Source organism: Neovison vison, chromosome 7 (genome assembly GCF_020171115.1).
Source record: "Neovison vison isolate M4711 chromosome 7, ASM_NN_V1, whole genome shotgun sequence".
In the NCBI taxonomy this organism is placed as follows: domain Eukaryota; kingdom Metazoa; phylum Chordata; class Mammalia; order Carnivora; family Mustelidae; genus Neogale; species Neogale vison.
The window spans coordinates 1,612,259-1,629,455 of NC_058097.1; the positions used below are offsets into that span (position 1 = coordinate 1,612,259).

The 17,197-nt window shown below is 64.2% G+C and overlaps 1 protein-coding gene across 1 annotated transcript in view; it reads left to right on the top strand.

Annotated features, from left to right (window-relative positions):
- Window positions 1–17,197, top strand: part of SLC7A5 (solute carrier family 7 member 5) — a 31,023-nt gene that overhangs the window by 5,052 nt on the left and 8,774 nt on the right. Inside the window, exon 2 of the mRNA XM_044255584.1 lies at window positions 8,202–8,327. Coding sequence (XP_044111519.1) covers window positions 8,202–8,327 — 126 coding nt within the window. The remainder of the gene's footprint in view (window positions 1–8,201; window positions 8,328–17,197) is intronic.

A 17,197-nucleotide genomic window follows, 5' to 3' on the forward strand; every position in this document is an offset into this window, starting at 1 on the left:
TTCTAGGGCAGGGGAGGCCCACAGCTGCCCCCACCCCCCGGCACGCGCCCCTTACTGTGCCCACCTGGATCGCCAGTCCCCGTTTGCCTTCTGTGACCCACAGCAGGTGCTGGGACCCAGGGGCTGCTGGGGGGGTGCGACCTCCCTGGACCCTCTCTGCATTGCTGGCCAGGTGCTGCCTAGGGCACACTTGTCCCCAACACTGGGCTTTGTCCCGCGCCCGCCCAGCCAGCCTCCAAGCACCCGTGAGCCTATGGAGACTCACAGTGTGGGAGGTGCCTTTCCCTCCAGACTCCTGTCCAGGCGAACCTCCCTCCCTCCCTCCTTGCGGGAGAATTTTGGGGGCCACGCCCACCCCTCCCACCGGGTGAGGCACGGGCCCCACCCTCCCTTTTGGGCCCTTGGGGAGCGTCGTGCCTGCAACATGATCCTGCTCTGAGTCCCTCTGACCTTGGCTGCCGGCTGGCGTCTGTCCGGCGGATTGTCCATGCTTGTCTGTGAGCTCACAATGTGGCCAGTCCAGCTCTGAGGCCACTGCAGGGAAAGGGGCCTGAAGTCCACCGTGACCTTGTGGCCAGCCTCATGCTTTGTCTGTGTCCATGTGAGTGGCCAGGGCTGGCCCGGGGTTCGGCGCTGGGCACAGACACGCTCATCTCTTGCCTGAGTTACCTGGGCTGCTGCAGAAGGCCTGGGTGGGGCTCTAGGCCCTGTCCCTGTCCCCAGACTACAGTGAGTCCCTTGGGCTGTGTGACCTGGGGCTGGGTGCTTAGCTTCTCGGAACCTGTGTCTCAGAGCAGAGCAGTGGGGCGCGGGTCACGAGTCAGGGGGTGTAGAGTGGGTTATCTTTTCCCTGCAGGGACAAGGGACAGAGGAACTGTCCGGACGTCGAATGGGACAGGGCACTTGTGCCTGGTAGGGGGAACAGTGGACCGGCTGGGGGCCCAGGAGCTGTGGCCCTCTGAGGTGTAGCCGTGGGTAGAGGCGGGGCTTGGCTGGAGCTGCCTCTAATCTGGGCACCCAGCCCTGGGATAGGGGGTGCCTCCTGCAATTATCTTAGACCCCCTGGAGCTAAGGGAAAGGACCTAAGGACCTGGGGTGGGTGTGGGGGGAGGATGGCTGGATGGGGCCCGGGCAGAGCAGGTGTCCCCCCTCAAGCCCCGGAGGCCGTCTGCTGGCTCGCCCTGTGGGGTCAGGGGTCTGGGGAGGAAGGGAGGCCCAGCCGCCTCTGGTTAAGGAGGCTTTCATCCCGGTGGATGGGTGAGGTCATTCATCACTGCCAAGACAGGGAGTTTGAGGACCTGTGTCCGGCCTGGTCGTCGGGGAAGGGGGCCCCTGGCAGGGAGCTGTTTCCAGAACACCAAGGGAGAGGGCTTGGGAAGCCTCGCTGTGGTTCAGCAGCGTGTGGCCTGCCTGAACAGCCCATGCGGGGTGTCAGGCCTGGGGGGGGTACACACCGGGCCATGTCCTGCGGCCGCCTTACCTGGGAGGAGGGAGACATGTGTGAACACGTTGTCTAGCTCTGGTCAGGCCCTGTCCCGTAATGGGGGGCATGCCGTGGGGGACACCCACCCAGGACGCTCTTGGCTGCCCCTCTCCTGGGCACGGTCCCTGCAACGGCAGCACAGCCCGCATGAGAAACCTTCATCCAGAGAGCGGCAGACGCTGGAGGGACAGCCTGCTTCGGCCCTGGCCGGCGTCCCCCGACCCACCTGGCCCCTACCCCTTCGGAGGGCGCTTGGTACACGGGCATCACGTTTGTGCACGTGGCGGGTGGGTCCCTGGGGGATTTGCCCCCCCTCGGTAGGCAGCCGAGTCACCCGGTTGGGAGGACTGATGCCCAGGCTCCCCAGAGCTATAAGGTCAGAGCGCTGCGTGGGCTGGGGAGCAGGATCGAGTCCTGGCGGGGCTCCAGAACGCCGGAGGGGGCCTGGGGAGACCCGAGCCGCCTCTCCGCACTCTGCGCTGGGCCGGGTGACTTCCCGTGAGTCCGACCACCTCCTGCGCTCCACTCCCCCAACTCTCTGATGAGGCTGGAGGCTTCCCTGCCCTCTTCGGCTGTGACCACCGCGCGTTACCCTCCGTTTTCTTCTGCAGTAGAATGACTCGAGGTGCAGGGTGGATGGCTGGGGGTTTCCAGACCCCCAGAGGGACCCCAAAGCACCGAGTTTCCCGCACAACAGCCTGGTCTGTCCTGAGCTGATCTTCAGGCTCGGCAGCGACCGGCCGGTGGGGGCTGGACAGCGAGTTCGCCTGTTCTTAAGCATGTCAGCGCTCACTCGGGCATCGCTTCAGAGCCACGGGGAGGGGGGGGTCTACCCTCCTGGCTGTCCTGGCTGTTCTTGCGGCAGGGGCCCCCGGGGACCTCCCTGTTCTCCAAGAATTGTGCCTCAGAAAAGCCGATAAAGTGAGACGCCGCTGTCTGCCGGGGGTCCCTGCTCACCCCAGGTCTCGGGGGTTGGCAGCTTTCCGAGCTGACTAAGCCTGCCCCTCGCGGGTGTGTTTTTGGCGTGAGCTCGCCAGCCCCATTCCTGATGCGAGCCGGCACCCGCGCCGCAGGGCCTGGTGAACTCCTTGGTCAGGTTAAAAATGGGAGGAAATGTGGAGACGCACGTTCCAGGGCGGGTCTTGGGGGATTTGAAAACGGGACGCTGGCGTGTCCACGGTTTCTTCCCACGGAGAAGCATGTGGGGGGCGGCTTGGGAGCCAGTGTCCCCGCCTCTGTGGAGGGGCCCCGTCCGCCTCTCCCCCGCAGCCAGCCGCCTCTGGGCGGAGGGAGCCTCGGGCCCTGTGGGAACGGCTCCCTGCCCTGGGTGGGTCTGGAGCAGGGCTCTTGACCTCGGCTGGCTCCGTGTTCCAGCACGTTCCAGAGCTGAGGTAGGCCTGTCAGGTGGTTTGGGGTCATGCGCATTCCTTTTCTCAAAATCGCCCTCTGGTTCTGCAAGGGGGATCTTTGTGGGGTTCTCTGGGCCCGCAGCCCTGGCGTCCCAGGGCAGAGTTAGGCATGTGGACTCTCAGCCCGGCCAATCGGAAGCTCTGGGGTGCCCCCCCCACTACCCCAGGAGGCCCTCAGGGGCCAAGGGCGTCAGGCATCGGGGAGGGGGAGATGCTGTCTGCCCTGGGACACCGACAGAGTCAAGGCGGGACCTGAAGGAGGAGGTGATCGCGGCCCCCAGGTGGCCTGTGCCGGGGGCGGGGGGGGGGGGCTCGCCCAGAGGACATGTGCACCTGTGAGGGGCAGGGGCCAGGTGCTGGTAAACGACCCCCACCCTCCTGAGCCGCCGTGAAGCGCTGAGCCCCTGCGAGTGCCGGGGGGGGGGGTGAGGGGAGCTGGGGGTTGGGGTACTGTTCTCTCTGGCTTTCTCATGACCTTCCCCTGGTATGCTTGACATCAAGCCGGTGGAGGGGGAGGGTTAGGCCTGCCCGCAGGTGCTCAGAGGGCAGCGAACCCCGTAGTGCAGCGCGGGTGCTCACGCACCGCCCTCGTTAACCATGGTCCTTGCTGACTCCGGTGCCGGGGTCCACACGGTCCCGAGGAAGCACAGCCTGGGGCCCTGGGCCCGCTGCAGCGCTCAGCGTTTTACCCTCAGTTGGTGTGGCTTTTTTGTGTTTCGTTTTGGTGTATTTTTTTTCTTTTTACTTCTTTTATTTTTATCTTGAAAATTTTTGTTTGGTTTTGGTGTTTTTAAATGAAAACAGGCCCCCACCTTGCATTTTAGCCATTCCTCTTGGATGAAACAGCCCAATGAGTACATTTAACACGAGGCTGCTGTCCAGGGGTCCCTGGGGCGGCGTCCAGAGGTGAGAGGAGAGGTGGGAGGTGGGAGGTGGGGCCGGGCTGGGGGAGGGAGCCTCTGAGTCCTGGCCGGGTAACGGTCTTCCCAGAGGCAGAGACCAAGAGGAGGCTGGCGCCCTGCGTGCTGGTGGAGAGTATGTGCGCCCCCGCCCCGCTCAGGGCACCTTCTGTGCCCCCCACCCCGTGCCTTTGTGACGTCCGCAGCTTGGAGGCTCCACCTGGGACGGGGAAGCAGGGAGCATGCGGGGTGTCCCGGGTCACATGTAGCACCACCGGTGGCAGGACACCCCACACTCGGGGTCGGGGACCCCCGACCCGACCCCCGACTCCGGGTTGGACACCCGGAGTGCTCCCTGAGGGGACCCTGGGAAGAACAGGTTGGGGGGTCCAGAGCCCAGGCCCCCGGGTCTGCAGCCAGGAGTCTCAACGGACGTCGCCTACTCCGCGAGCCTGGAGCTCGCACCAGCGTCTCCCTGTGACCAGGCGTCCCGTGCGGCTGTGGGGTCGTCCTTTCCTCCTTGGGCAACACTACCCACCACTGAGGTGCAGGAGGAGCCCCCCCGAGACCCTGGCTCCTTGGCTGAGGTGGAGCTTGAGCTCCTGCTGGCCAGCGAGGTGGCCTGTGTCACAGCAGGACAAGGACGGGACAGACACACACGTGAAAGACAAGGGCCCAGCCGCCAGGCCCAGCCTGCTCCCACCGTCCTCAGCTGCCCAGAGCTGCCTTATCTCCCCAGGCCCGGCTGTGAGCACGCGCGAGCACAGCCCCGCTTATCTGGAGGTGCCCGTGTGGGGAGCCTTCCCAACAGCACCTCTGCCCCCGTCGGCCGGCCTGCTGCGGCCGGGCCCTGTGGCCGCCTTCCCGCTGCCCACTGATGGGACACAGGCCACGGAGGGATGCGCGTACGTGGGGACAGTGGCCACACCGCTGACCCTTGGCACGTCCTCCCCTTACACCCAGGGTCCCAGCGTCCCCACCAGACACCCGGCAGCAGCCCCCCCACCTTCTGCGGGTGTCCGGTCCTCAGGCAGGGCAGCGGAGATGCACAGCCAGCGGCCTGGGTCCCTGAGGAATGCACGTGTTTACTTAAGATTGTATATCGTTTGGAAACTTTTTAAGAGAGGAATGCCACGGAGAATACTAAAACATTCGTTTATTTGTCAGCGAAAGTCAGGGAACTTTAAAGTTTCATCAAATACTCAGTTTTTCTTTTTATAGAAGAAATGGATGTTGCGAGGTAGCTTTGTTCTGTGAGCAAGTCCCTTCCCCTCCCGCCTGCAGCCCGCCTTGCCTTGCCTGTCGGTGACCTGGTGCTTTCAATGTGACCTAGAGCTGTGTGTGTGTGTGTGAAGAGAGGCTCTCCGCGCCTGCCGGGCCGGCTGGGGAAAGGTCAGGTGTGGGCACGGGCAGGGCGTGCACCGCGCATTCCTGATGCAGGGGCGGTGGCGTGCAGGGGGAGGGACCCTGGGCCTCTGTCCTGCCGCGGTGACTGCCGAGACCAGCACGCAGTAGTGGGCACCGCGGTAGGACTGACCGTGAGCCGGGAGCTCCGGGCAAGCCTGCTTTACGTCCTGGAGCCGGAATTGTCCCCTGTGAAATGGGAAAAGGGGTGGGAAGACCCCAGAAGAGCAGGGGGGCGGCGTGCAGGGCCGTCCAGAGCTGTGCCCACGTGCCGCTGCCAGGAGACCAGCCTGCCGCGAGCCGCATGGGGCAGGGTGTCCAGCCTTCCCGGAGCACCGCCTCCCAGCGCTGCTGGGCCCCACCTCCCCCCCTGCCCTGCCTCCCTGGGGCATGAATGGGGGCGTGAGTGGGGGAGTGATGCAATGGGGCCCTCAGCCGCCTCCTGCCGGAAGTGCACTTGCATCTGTGCAGAGTGCTCTGCCACCTGTGCCTGGCGAGGGGGGCCAGGGGCCTCTGCGCCAGTACTGGCACACTCACCCCATAAGGAAATGTGACGCTGTCTCAGAAAACCCCGGCCCCGCTCTCTCGCTTTGCTGAGGCTCCGGGGATCCGGCGGCAGGAAGGAACGGCCCCAGCCTGGGCTTGCCCTCCCCGGCCCTTCCATCCCGGACCCCAGCCATGTGGCCAAATGAATCCCTGAGTACAGGGCTGAGCGCTCCCCTGGAAGCTGAGGACACGGGAGTCCCGCTGCTGCTCCCCTGCCCTCCACTGTGATGACCGTGGGGCTGCCAGATGGACCGCAGAGACCTGGGTCTCAGTCCTGGGTCTGCCCCTACCATGTTGGGGGCAAGGGGCCACTGTGAGCCTCTGTTTCCTCTTCTGTGTGGAGAATGGCAATGCTGACGTGGCTGATAAAGGACCGCCATCTCCCTGCTGGTTCTGAGGGCCTGGACCGAACACTCCTGGGGCCACTCCTGAAGGTCCCCCGGGCTGTCTGCCCTATGCACACTTGAGCCTTTCCTGGCCAGGCTCAGCTCCTCATTCAGCCCTGTGGTGTGGACACTGAGTCTGGAGCCCTGCGGCAGCTCCTTTTACTGTAGGGCCTGGGAGGGGCGGGTGCAGACCACGGCCTGGGAACCCGGGGCCCTCCAGGGTCCACGCCAGGCCCGAACACCACTCCTCTTTGCTGCCCTGCCCAGCTGAGGACACTTCTGAGTGTGTCAGCTCTGGAACGGCAGCGGCCGGGGCCGGACTCTGCTGAATGTCAGTGAGAAGCACTGTCTTGGGTCCGTTGCATCAGCCAGAGCCCGGGGCAGTGAGGAATGTGGCTGGGGGGAGGGGTGCTATTAAGGCGTCAGTTAATTTCCTGGAGCAAAAAGCAGGTGGCAGGGTGAAGCACCCTGGGACAGTTCCTGTTTTTCTTCTACGTGAGCTGTTGGGTCTTACCCAGTCATTAGGGCGGATTTATTTCTTTGGGCCTTAACTGCTCTAGCTGTAAAATTTCACCGATTCACTGTAGTTGGGGAAGAAGCCCCCTGGGGTCCACCAGTCCCGGGCGGGTTCTGTGTCGGGAAGAGAAAAGATGTGCAGACCTTTCCGGCGCGTCTTACCTTCACTGCAGCCCTTGGAGAAGCCGTGGGTGTGGGGGGCTCGTGGGGGGGCCCTTCCAAGGTCCAGGCCCTGTGGGTTAAAGTCAGAGGACCAGCCTCCAGGAAAGAAGGGCCCCGCTCTGCGCCCTTGCGGGTTTCTGGTGTGAAAGCTCCCTGGCAGGTCACCTCGAGCGGCTTCGGGAGGAGCGGCCTGGCGAGCTCACCCCGGGCGTCCTCCCTCCCGCGGCGGAGTGTCCGAGCGCACCAGCCACTGCTAACCCGCCGGAAGGCCTGAGTGTTGGGGATTTGTCTTAAGGCAGTTTGGCTCCATCGGACGCGGCCGCGACCACGACGCCAGCGCCCGAGCTCCCTGCGCCCTTCCTGCGTCTCCCGCACACCCGCTGTCTCACCTCACGGATGCCTCCGCTTCGGGTCAGGGCCTGGGGTCTCCCGGGAGCCAGGCAGGGCCTGCTTGTGCACATCTGGGCGTGTCGGTAGAGCCGGGCTTAGCTGCCCACCTGTGCCCCCCGACCCCAGTCCCACCTCCTCTCCTGTCCCGGTCGGGCAGCCCACTGTGCTGGGTGTGGTTTCCGGTTTTCAGCATATGCGGGTAAAGCCCCCAGCTGGGTCCACCCGTGTATTGCCTCTTGCTGACCCCCTCCTTGGGCCTGGCCTCGCCTTCAGCCCCCATTTCATGGGTCAGAATGGCCCCCCATGGCCCCAGCACGTGGCTTGTCATATGGATTTATGCTAACTGTACCTCACTTACCTTTTCCTCTGTGGGATTCCAGAAAGTTCTGTCTGCAGAAAGGGTTTCCCACCTTGGGTAAGCGAGGTGGACTGTGTGGGCACCTAAGTTGGGCTGAAATGGTGGGAGGAGCCTGTAGGAAGGTGCGTTTGTGTCTGTAACCTGCGCTCCGGAGAGAGGGCCCCAGGTGTGCCACAGGTGCAGCAGGGGTGGGGCGGGGCGGGGCTGTGGGCAGAGGCTGGCAGGGGTTGATTCATTCATTTAAGGTTCTCTGTGGCACAGGGGTTCCTGGGGGGCTCAGTCGGTAAAGCGTCTGCCTTGGGCTCAAGTCGTGATCCCAGGGTCCCAGGATCAAGTCCCGCGTTGGGCAGTGGGGAGCCCTCTCCTTCTGCCGCTCCCCCTGCTCCTGCTCTCTCTCTCCCTCCCTCTTTTTCTCTCTCTCAAATAAATAAATAAAATCTTTGCAATAACCCAAGGGTGAGTGGGATTGTAGCTGTTTGGGGAGTCGAGAAGCTCTGTGCTCAGCCTCTGGCCTTGAGCCCGGAGAACCCAGAGCAGAACCAGGCCTAGAAGCTGGGAACTGCCGGAGGCGCTGCGCCCCCCTCCCTGGGGGAGCCCGTGTCCCTGAGGCCCTGTCCCGTGTCACTCACCTCTGCGCTCTGTCCACAGTGCTGCTCACGGCCGTGAACTGCTACAGCGTGAAGGCCGCCACCCGGGTCCAGGACGCCTTCGCCGCGGCCAAGCTCCTGGCGCTGGCCTTGATCATTCTGCTCGGCTTCATCCAGATCGGGAAGGGTGAGTGCAAGCCCAGGGTCGCCGTCCCCAAGTGCCCCTGCCCGGAAGGTTCGGCACTCGGCACACATGGTTTCACTTGAGCCGGTCACGCTGTCCGGCGACAGGCCCTGACATCCTTACGGAAACTGGACAGCGAGTTAAATCCTGAGTGATGGGGAGAAACAGACCCGCCCTGGCCCCTCCGAACCCCACTCTCCTACCCACCTGCGAGGGCGGCTGTAGGATGGGGACATGGCCATTTGCAGAGGGACCTCGGGGCTGCGCCTGGCACACGGAGAGCGAGGAGGGGTGGAACGGTCACAGAGACGATCACACGGGGCCACGTCCCACGTGCATGTTCGATGGGGGGTGGCTGTCTGCCAGGGAGGATGTAGGACCTCCCCAGCCCCAGCACCATGCCTGCTGACCCTTCCCGCTGTGGGCTACCACTGTCTGACCCTCTAGGTTACCCACGCCTTGGTGCTTGGTGGCAGCGTGTCCTCTCTGTGCTGGGGAGGGAAGTACGCGGTTTCCCCGGTGGGGGTGGTCTCTAGCCGGTCTCAGACCAGCGCTCCCGGAGGGTGGTCCTTCAGAGAGGGTCACCACGGGGACGCACAGCCACGTGCACACAGAGGACCCACGGAGGCCCGGCCGGTGCCCCACAGCCTCTGTGGTGGCCTTGCTCCACGTCCGAGCGCTCTCCAAGCCCTGGGGTGCGGGAAGGCAGCACCCATGCCCCCGGCTTAGCGGGGTGCTGGTCGCCTGCTTCACCGAGTCTCGGGGTCCGTGGGAGAGCCGGGGCTACGGCCGGGTCTGTGCCGCCCATGGTCGCGGGCCGGCCCAGGCTTCTTGGGCCTCTGTGGGCGTCTTCCCCCGACCCCCAACTCCTCACGTGCAGGTTAGCTAGGAGTCGAGTGAGTAGAAACCCCAGAACGGCCCCGTGTCTGCCGTGTCCCCCAGGCTTCTGCCTGTGATACCCAGAAACCCATTCTTGCCATTCTCGACGCCCCTGCTCCCTTCCTGTAGCGGCCACGCAGGGCATCCCACTTTACAGGAACCCAGCGTCCACAGACCATGGCCCATGCAGGGGGAAGGTTCGTGATTTGGGAGAATTGGGTGCCCGTGGGCCATCTCTGGGGCCAGAGAGAAGCACACGCGCTGGTCTGCATTGGCCTAGTAACATGGCAGGGAGGGTCGGGTAATTGAGGCAGATCATCTTTAGCGGACACGGCCGGGGTGTGAGGGCTTCTCATATGGCCCCTGCCCCTCTCGAGAACCCAGCACCCCCGAGCTACGATCACCAACTGATTTCCAGACCCCTTTCTGGGGCAGGTGGGTCACTGCTTCGGGGGCCAGACCTCCTCCTGGGAGCCTGTCCCCAACCACCCAGGAGATCCTTAGTACCCTCCCGGCCTCAGGGGCGCCGACCAGGCAGCGCTGGGGGGTGGGATTGGTCCCCAGTTGGGGCCGCTGCTGCTCCGGGGCTCCCACCGCACCCCAGGACTCCAGGGTCCAGCATCTTGCAGATAGGACTGTATCTTCTTCCTTATTCCTTGAGTTCTGAGACCTGGCCGGCGCTTCCCTGTGCAGCATCGTGAGACAGTCAGGCCGGGCAGGACCCCGCGGGCCAGACTCTCTGCGGCTGAGAGACATTCGATAGATCTGCTCGGAGGGGATTCGCTTGGCCGGTCTGATTAGCCACAGACAGATGAGGAATGTGGAGGCGCTGACCTGACTTTTGTAAAAACACGATTCAGTCCGAAAAGCAAAGAGCTTTTGTTCGGCTGGAATACCTAATGTGTTTATGATGTTGATGCCGTTGGAAACACCCCTCCCCGCACCCGGGCCCCTTAAGCAGTTCCTTTCTGAACTCCGGATACAGTGCGGCGTCTGCAGAATTCTGCCTCCTGGTTTTCTCCAAGAGCTCTGTGTGTTCCCAGATGAATGCCTTCCCTTCTGGGGGACACATGGTTGTAAAGTGGACCCCCTTCTCCAACGGAGTCTGTGGTCTGACTCTTCTTCCCTCGGGCATCCTGCCCGTCTCCCTGGGTCCTCTTGCTGATGGCTGGCGGGAGGGCCCGGATCCCTGGGACAGGGGCTCGGCTGGACTGCTTGACTGTCCCCGGCTGGATAGCGTCACAGCACAGACCCCACTTGCCCTGCTCCCCTGGGCTCTGAGTGCCAGTGTTCTGCCCCAGCCCACCGAGCACCCCGGGGGCCCGAGAGCTGCAGAGGGGGTCTGAGTCCATCTGGGCTGTGGTCAGCCCCCAGGCCTCAGCTGGTCTCATTCCCTCGAGACCCATGAGCTGTCTGCCCTTGTTTTTCCCGCTGCCCTTCACTGGAAATCTGAGGCCCCGAGTGTGACTCGGTGCGGAGCCCTGACAAGGACTTGGCCCTGCTGGCCGGGGCTCAGCTCTGGGGTGGGGACACCAGACAGTGCAGAAACAGAATTACAGACAGGCAGATGGGGCACCAGCCCAGGCTGGGACTGAGGGCGCGTGGGGAGTGCTGGATGAAGGCACAGAGCTAGGGGGACAAAGGGGCCACTCTGCATGGCCCCAGGCTGGGATCTTGGTGTGGGAGCGGCTCAGCTGCCCTGCGGCTGGGGGTGGGAGGCCACCCGCCGTGTCGGGCATGCGGGCCTGGCGCCATGCGAGGTGTCTGGATTCGCTCCCAGAATTTTCAGGAGGCGAGACGGAGCTCAGGTCAGCGTTTCAGACCCAGGGGCTCCCGTACGACGCAGGGCAGGCGTCCGACAAGCAGGCAGGCGGGGTGGGCGGAGGGCACTTCGAGGGCCCTCCTGGCCAGCTGCCTCCACCTGCCTTTGACCTTTTGGTCTGTGGATTCCTTCTGTGTGTCGCCTCACAGAGACCATGGCCCCGAGGCCGGGCTGTTCCCAAAGCCAAGGAGGCGTTTCTCAGACCAGAGGTGGCAGCGGGGTGCTGAAGGCGCGTCCCTCTGCCCAGGTCCCTCCCAGAGGACGCACAAAGGGACCTTGTGGTTCTGCTGGGGCTGCGGCATCGGTGGGAGAACGGTTTCAGTGCGGACCCCCCTCGTACAGATAAAACGGGCCTGCGGAGCGCTGTCCGCCTCCCACGCCACGTCCGAGCAGGATGTCCGCTGCTGAGGGAGGTCGTGGCAGGCAGAGTCTCCGTGCGCCAAGCAGTCCTGCCCCCTACGCCCGAACCCTGCAGCAGTTCGCTCGGGTTCACCCGGCTGCCGGGACGTTGGCCCCCAAACGCTGGGGCACATGGGTGTGGTTTGCACGGCGGGCGGAGGCTCCCAAACCCGGCCTTGATTATCTCGTCCGCCCGGGCACTGTCCCAGCATGATAGGGGCATCCCGAGCGGGGGACGTGTGGGAGACGGCGGGGCGGGAAGGGCCCTTGCAGCACCGAGGGGGCCGTTGCTTCTCTTCGTGCTCCTGGGCCCGGCCTCCCCCGACAGAGACTTCAGGGCCTATTTCCCCAGGGCCAGGTCCTGCCACGGCCGCAGGGCACAGCAGCAGGGGACCGTGCAAGGCTGTGGTTCGGTTCTCTGCTCGGGGCAGCTGGGTCCCAGGACCGGGGGGGGGGCGGGGGGGTTGGGCAGGGCCCTGGGCAGTGTCCAGAGCATCAGGTCACAGGGCCACAGAGGGACGACTTGTCGTGAAGGGGCCATTGGGACCGGCTTGGTGGTTTTCCCCTGTGGTCATTCTTTGATAATTTTTTTAGATTTGTTTGAGAGAGGAAATGTGTGTGGGAGAGGGGCAGAGGGCGAATTCCCAGCAGATTCCCCCGAGCGTAGTGCCTGTTGTCTGGCCCTGTGCCACGACCCTGAGATCAGGATCTGAGCCGAAATCACGAGTCTGATACTCAACCCACTGAGCCCCCCGGGCGCCCCATTCTTTGGTCACTTTTACTGGAGGCCTTTCCCTTGGGCCCTCGTGCATCTGAACTGAGTCAGCGTCTGGAATCGGGACAGACTGGCCATCACGTGCTTTGCTGGTGCCCTCCAGCCTGAAAGCCAAGTCGGGGAAGTCGGGGCTCTCCCGCCGCAGCCCTCTGCCCACCCGTGCCCTGGGCCGTGGCAGCCCTGGAGGCCTATACTGGGCACACTGGTTTCTCAGAGGTCTCTCGCAGCATGCTCAGCGGGGAGAGGCCCCTTTGCAACTGAGATCTGAGGTTCGAAGCAGATCTTGAGGCCAAGGAGCCCATCCCTCTGAGGGTCTAAAGAGGGTCCCAGGGAATGACGCTGGCCAGGTGAAGAAGCACCAACCAGCCTCCCAAACCTGGATTCTTGCTGCAGCGCTGTTCCCAGACACCAGGCAGAGACAGGACAGCGCCACATGCCAGGCACGTCCCTCCGGGGTGGGGAAATGGGAGAGAGGAGCCCGTGAGCCGGCTGCAGAAAGCTTCCCCTCCTGCGTGCTGGGCTCTGGCTGGAGTCAGAGACCCATCACGGTGCTTTCTGCCCAAGCCCGAAGGGCACCAGTCACACAGCCCACTCGCCGGGTGGGACCGCGCGGAGGCCCGGCGGGACAGCCCATCTTACAGAGCAGAAGCCTGAGGCTGCACACCATTTACTTGGCCGGTGATGGCAAAGGCGGGGCCCAAGGCCACAGCTTGTCCCAGCCACGCCCGTGAGGCACAGAGTGGAGACCAGGGCATCTGACCCAGACAGTGAGGCCCATCGGTCTGTCTGCAGACAGTGTCCTGTTGTCCCCTCGTGGTTCTGGGGAACGGAAGTCCAAGCACAAGGTCATACTCTCTCTGAAATTTGTTTGGGGAGGGGCGTCCCTCCTTGTCTGTTCCAGCTTCTGGCGGCACTCGGCCATATTGGTCTCATCCCTGTGTCTCTGTGTCTGCCAAGGACACTGGGGGGCTTCAGGGCCTACCCTCACCCGTGATCGCATCTTGTCCTCCTCTTCAGTCCGTCTTCAAACCAGGTCACGTTCGGACGTGCCAGGTTAACAGTTCTTGGGGGACCCTGTTCACATCTCGTGACATCAGTGACCGCCCCACAGAACCCCGGAGGGATCAAGTGGGAAAAGAAGCAGAAGCTTCCGGCATGGTGGACGTTTCCCAGTTTGGGGCTGGCTTTCTCACAGTGTCCCCATCCCAAGAGGGGTGCCCCAGGGCTGCTCTCCCTGTGGGAAAGCATGGCGAAGGGGTGGGGCCATCCTGAGGTTCTGGGATTCTCTGCCGCTTCCCCCAACTGCCCATCTCCAGATTGCAGCATAGACAGGCTCCCGGTGCCCTGGAGAAGCCGCGGTGAGCGTCTGACCAAACTTTCCCCCCTCGCAGAGGCCAGGTCTCGGGGGACGCAGGCACTGTGGGTAGCCCTGGTCCTCCCAGCACAGCAGCTGGAGGGCACATTCCCCCCGTGCGAGGAAGGACCATGTCTGCCCCCACGGGCACAGAGCTGCTGCTTCCTGTGGCTGTGTCTGTGGGACACGGGGCTTTGGGCTTTCCCGGGCAGCTGCTCCCTGGGGCCTTGAGCTTTCCCACCCCCGTTACCCCGGTCTGCAAGGGGCATCGGGTAGCTTGGCACATGGTGGCCCTGGAGGACCGTCATCATTCGTCTGTGTCTGAGACCCCCCGTCTGGGGCCGGCACAGTCCGCGCGTCTGCAGTGGGAGCCATGCCCATGGGCAAGCCTTGGTCACCCGTCTCGTGAGCACAGTCGCCCCGTGTCGCTGCCGTTTAGGGGAGCCGTGCTCGCATCCCAGCCTGCTGACCAGCGCTGCCTGCTCCCCCACCAGACAGCCCCCGCCGGCCCTGACCAGCCCGCGTCTCCGGACACTGCCGCACGTGCCCGCTGCGGCTGGCGGTGGCGGGGAGGTTGCTGAGACCACACGGGGTCCCCATGTCTCTTCCATGCCGCACCCTCGCTCACCCCTGCTGCGGCCGCTGCGCAGCTGCTAACACATCCCGACACGGCGGAGTGGCCGCCTCACCCGCCCCGGCTGGAGCTGGTGGAGACAGGCAGACGGGCCCTCCTGCCAGCTCGCCAGGCCTCCCCGAAGACCCCCTGCTGTTCAGGCTCCAGCCCCAGCAGGACCCCAGGATGGCAAGGGCGAGCGCGGCCACCCCGGCCACGGGGCACATGGAACCGCAGACCCAGTGCCTGCTCCTTGGTGCCCACCAAGAAGGAGGGGGCAGCGTGCTTGGCCGACGTTGGGTCAGGAGCCTGGAGAAGCTGCGGGTTTCCCTTCTGGGCTGGCGTCCAGCGCGGTCTGAGTCTGAACAAAGCCCGGAGCCCTGCCGGGGGTGCATTAACAGCGCCCACTCAGGACAGGTCCCTGTCAGGCCCCTTCCTCTGTCCCCGATGTGCAGTGGGGCACACTGCATCTGGAGAGGGTGGCAGGGGGTGTGACAGCCCCGAGGAACTCGGCCGAGGGTGGGTTGGCGGCCAGGAGCAGGAGCCGAATACTTGGCAGAGCTTTGCCAGCTGCCCCCCACCCGCCCCAAATCCTCCGCACCAGGAGAGAAGCCGGGTTTGGGGACACTGCAGGATCTGTGTGTGCGGTCCCTCTGTGACCCTGATGTCTGCTCTCCTCCCAGGGACCCTAGGCACTTCGCAGGCAGGAAGTGAGGTCTCAGATGGCCAAGGGCGGTCCTAGCAAATGGCCTCCCACACTTGTCCTAGGAGGAGAAATCTTTGTGGGCTGTTGGGGGGGGGGGCTGGCCGAGGTCCCCAGTGAGACTCTCATCTGTGTTTGGTCAGAGCAGTAGCATCTCCCCAGACTTGCAGACCCTGCAAAATCAGGCTGTAGATCCCAGAAAACACTGTCCTATGTCAGGAAGTCCCAGTCACTGCGTGACCGTCTTGGGGAGACAACAGTGTGTCCATGTGCCAGCTTGGAGCTGGTGGCCACAGCGGGAGTGGCACCTGAGGAGGACGTCACAGCTGCGTGGACTTCGAGGGCTGAAAGCACCTGGTTCTCACCTGCAGACCACAGGCCGCAGGTCCCACCTTGAACTTTGTCCCCGTCCCGGCCCTGCACCCGCGGTTGCCAGGAATCCGGAGTGCCCACATCTCCCCCTTCCTGTACCAGGCCGGGTGCTGGCCCCCAAAAGTGACCTCTGCATGGAGTGTCTCCGAGCCGCATGTGTGTGGACAGTGTCACTAACTTGGAGGGGGGCAGTTCTAACGACTGCACCTGCCCGTGCATCTGCATCACAGCGGAGGGAAGATCCGTAGTTTGAACCACACGTGACACACGTGCGTATGTTCTAGTAGGAAGAGGGGCAGGTTCGTGAGACAGTCTTGGGTTCCAGACGCTGTGCACCACGTGTGAGGGATCCTTCTGCAAAGCCTCCCGTGCTCCAGAAGCGGCTCCGGGGACCTGCGGCCCTCGCAAGCTCCTACGGAGGGAGGGTGGTCTCAGCGGGCTCCCCCAGGCTCTTAAGGGCACCTCCAAGAGGTGTCGGGTGGTGTGGACTGCACACACGGTCCCCAGAAGGGAGTCCCCCGTCGTGGTCCTAGATCCCACTGTGGGGATCCGGGGGCAGGTGGCCTGAGCCTCTGTGTCCCCGGCTGCCGGCCAGCAGAAGCATGTGGACAAGGCCTTGGGGTGTATGGCAGAGCCTTTCTGTGGGCGCCACCAGGAGGGAGCAGCGGGGGGCTCCGGGCACTCTCCTGGGTGCTGTTGAATGAAAGGTGTGCCGTCCTGAGCCTGCTCTCGGCACGGCCCCCGCCCACCCAGCCTGCTGACCACCCTGTGACCAGGCCGTGCGAGGGCCTCCGAGAGGGGATGAGGGGGCGGCTCCCCGGGGCCAAGCAGTCTATCTCAAGACCTCGGCCAGGTCCCCCCACACACCTGTGGGGTCAGCGAACAAGGCTGAGGGCAGAGTCCGGAACGCAGAGGAGGGAGGAGCTGCTCTGAAGTGCTTGTCCCGGTGGGGTGACGGTGTGACAGCAGCTCCCTTCCTCAGTCCCCTCCACAAGCCCCCTCCCCTGCTGTCATTGTGACCTGTTCCTGGGCTGACTGAGGCCCCTGGTGGGGGTGGGGGAGACCTTGGGCTCCTGGGGGGTCTGCAGATCCTGGCTTTGGGCTGGGGCCACATCCCTGCCTCACCCCGCGGTGCCTGGGCTGATGGCTTCTTAGCTGGCAGCGACACGGGCCCTCGCAGGCAGAGCCATAAGGACTTTGTGAGAAACGTCCCCGAACGAACGAGCTGTCCACACCCGACCAAGAGTGCAGTCCCGCCCCCAGCTGTGTGTGCCTTGCAGGTGGCCTCGGCCGGGTGGGCGGAGTGACTGGCCATGTCCTGTGTCCCCAGAGCCGGGAGCACCGGAGAAGCATGGGGCTCATGGGCAGGCTGGTCCCTCGTTACGGGGCAGGCGGTTCTGGGCCGGAGCATACTAGGCTGAGCGTCAGAAAGAGCCTGATAGCCAGGGTCCCCCCCAAGACCCCCATTCCCCTTCATGTGTGCCCCTGTGGGTGGTGGACCCAAACCCCTGTGGAGAAAGGGTCGTCGCGGTTGTATTTTGAGGGGAAGTGTGAGACGGGACCATCCTGGTTCGGGATGGGCCCTAAATCCAGTGACCTGCGTCCCAGTAAGATAGAGGGGAGACCCAGCAGAGAAGCCACAGGAGGACGGGGGCAGACACTGGGGTGGTGTGACCGCACATCAGGACCCCCTGGGCCACTCCCGGTGGAAACGGTCCGCAGAGAGGTGGACGGAGCCCCGCCGGGCCCTGCTGTCGTCTGTCTGGGCAGACACCAAGGCTGCCATGCACCCAGGGACGGCTGTCCAGGAGGGGCTGGCCCTCAGAGCCCCATCACGTCATACCGTCACCACCTATGGGGTGGGCAGGTTCCAGGGACACATCGGAGTCACCCGTGAGAAGTTCCTGCTGATGCTTGCCACCAGGTCACGCTGTGAACGCTGTCCCACCGCGAGGA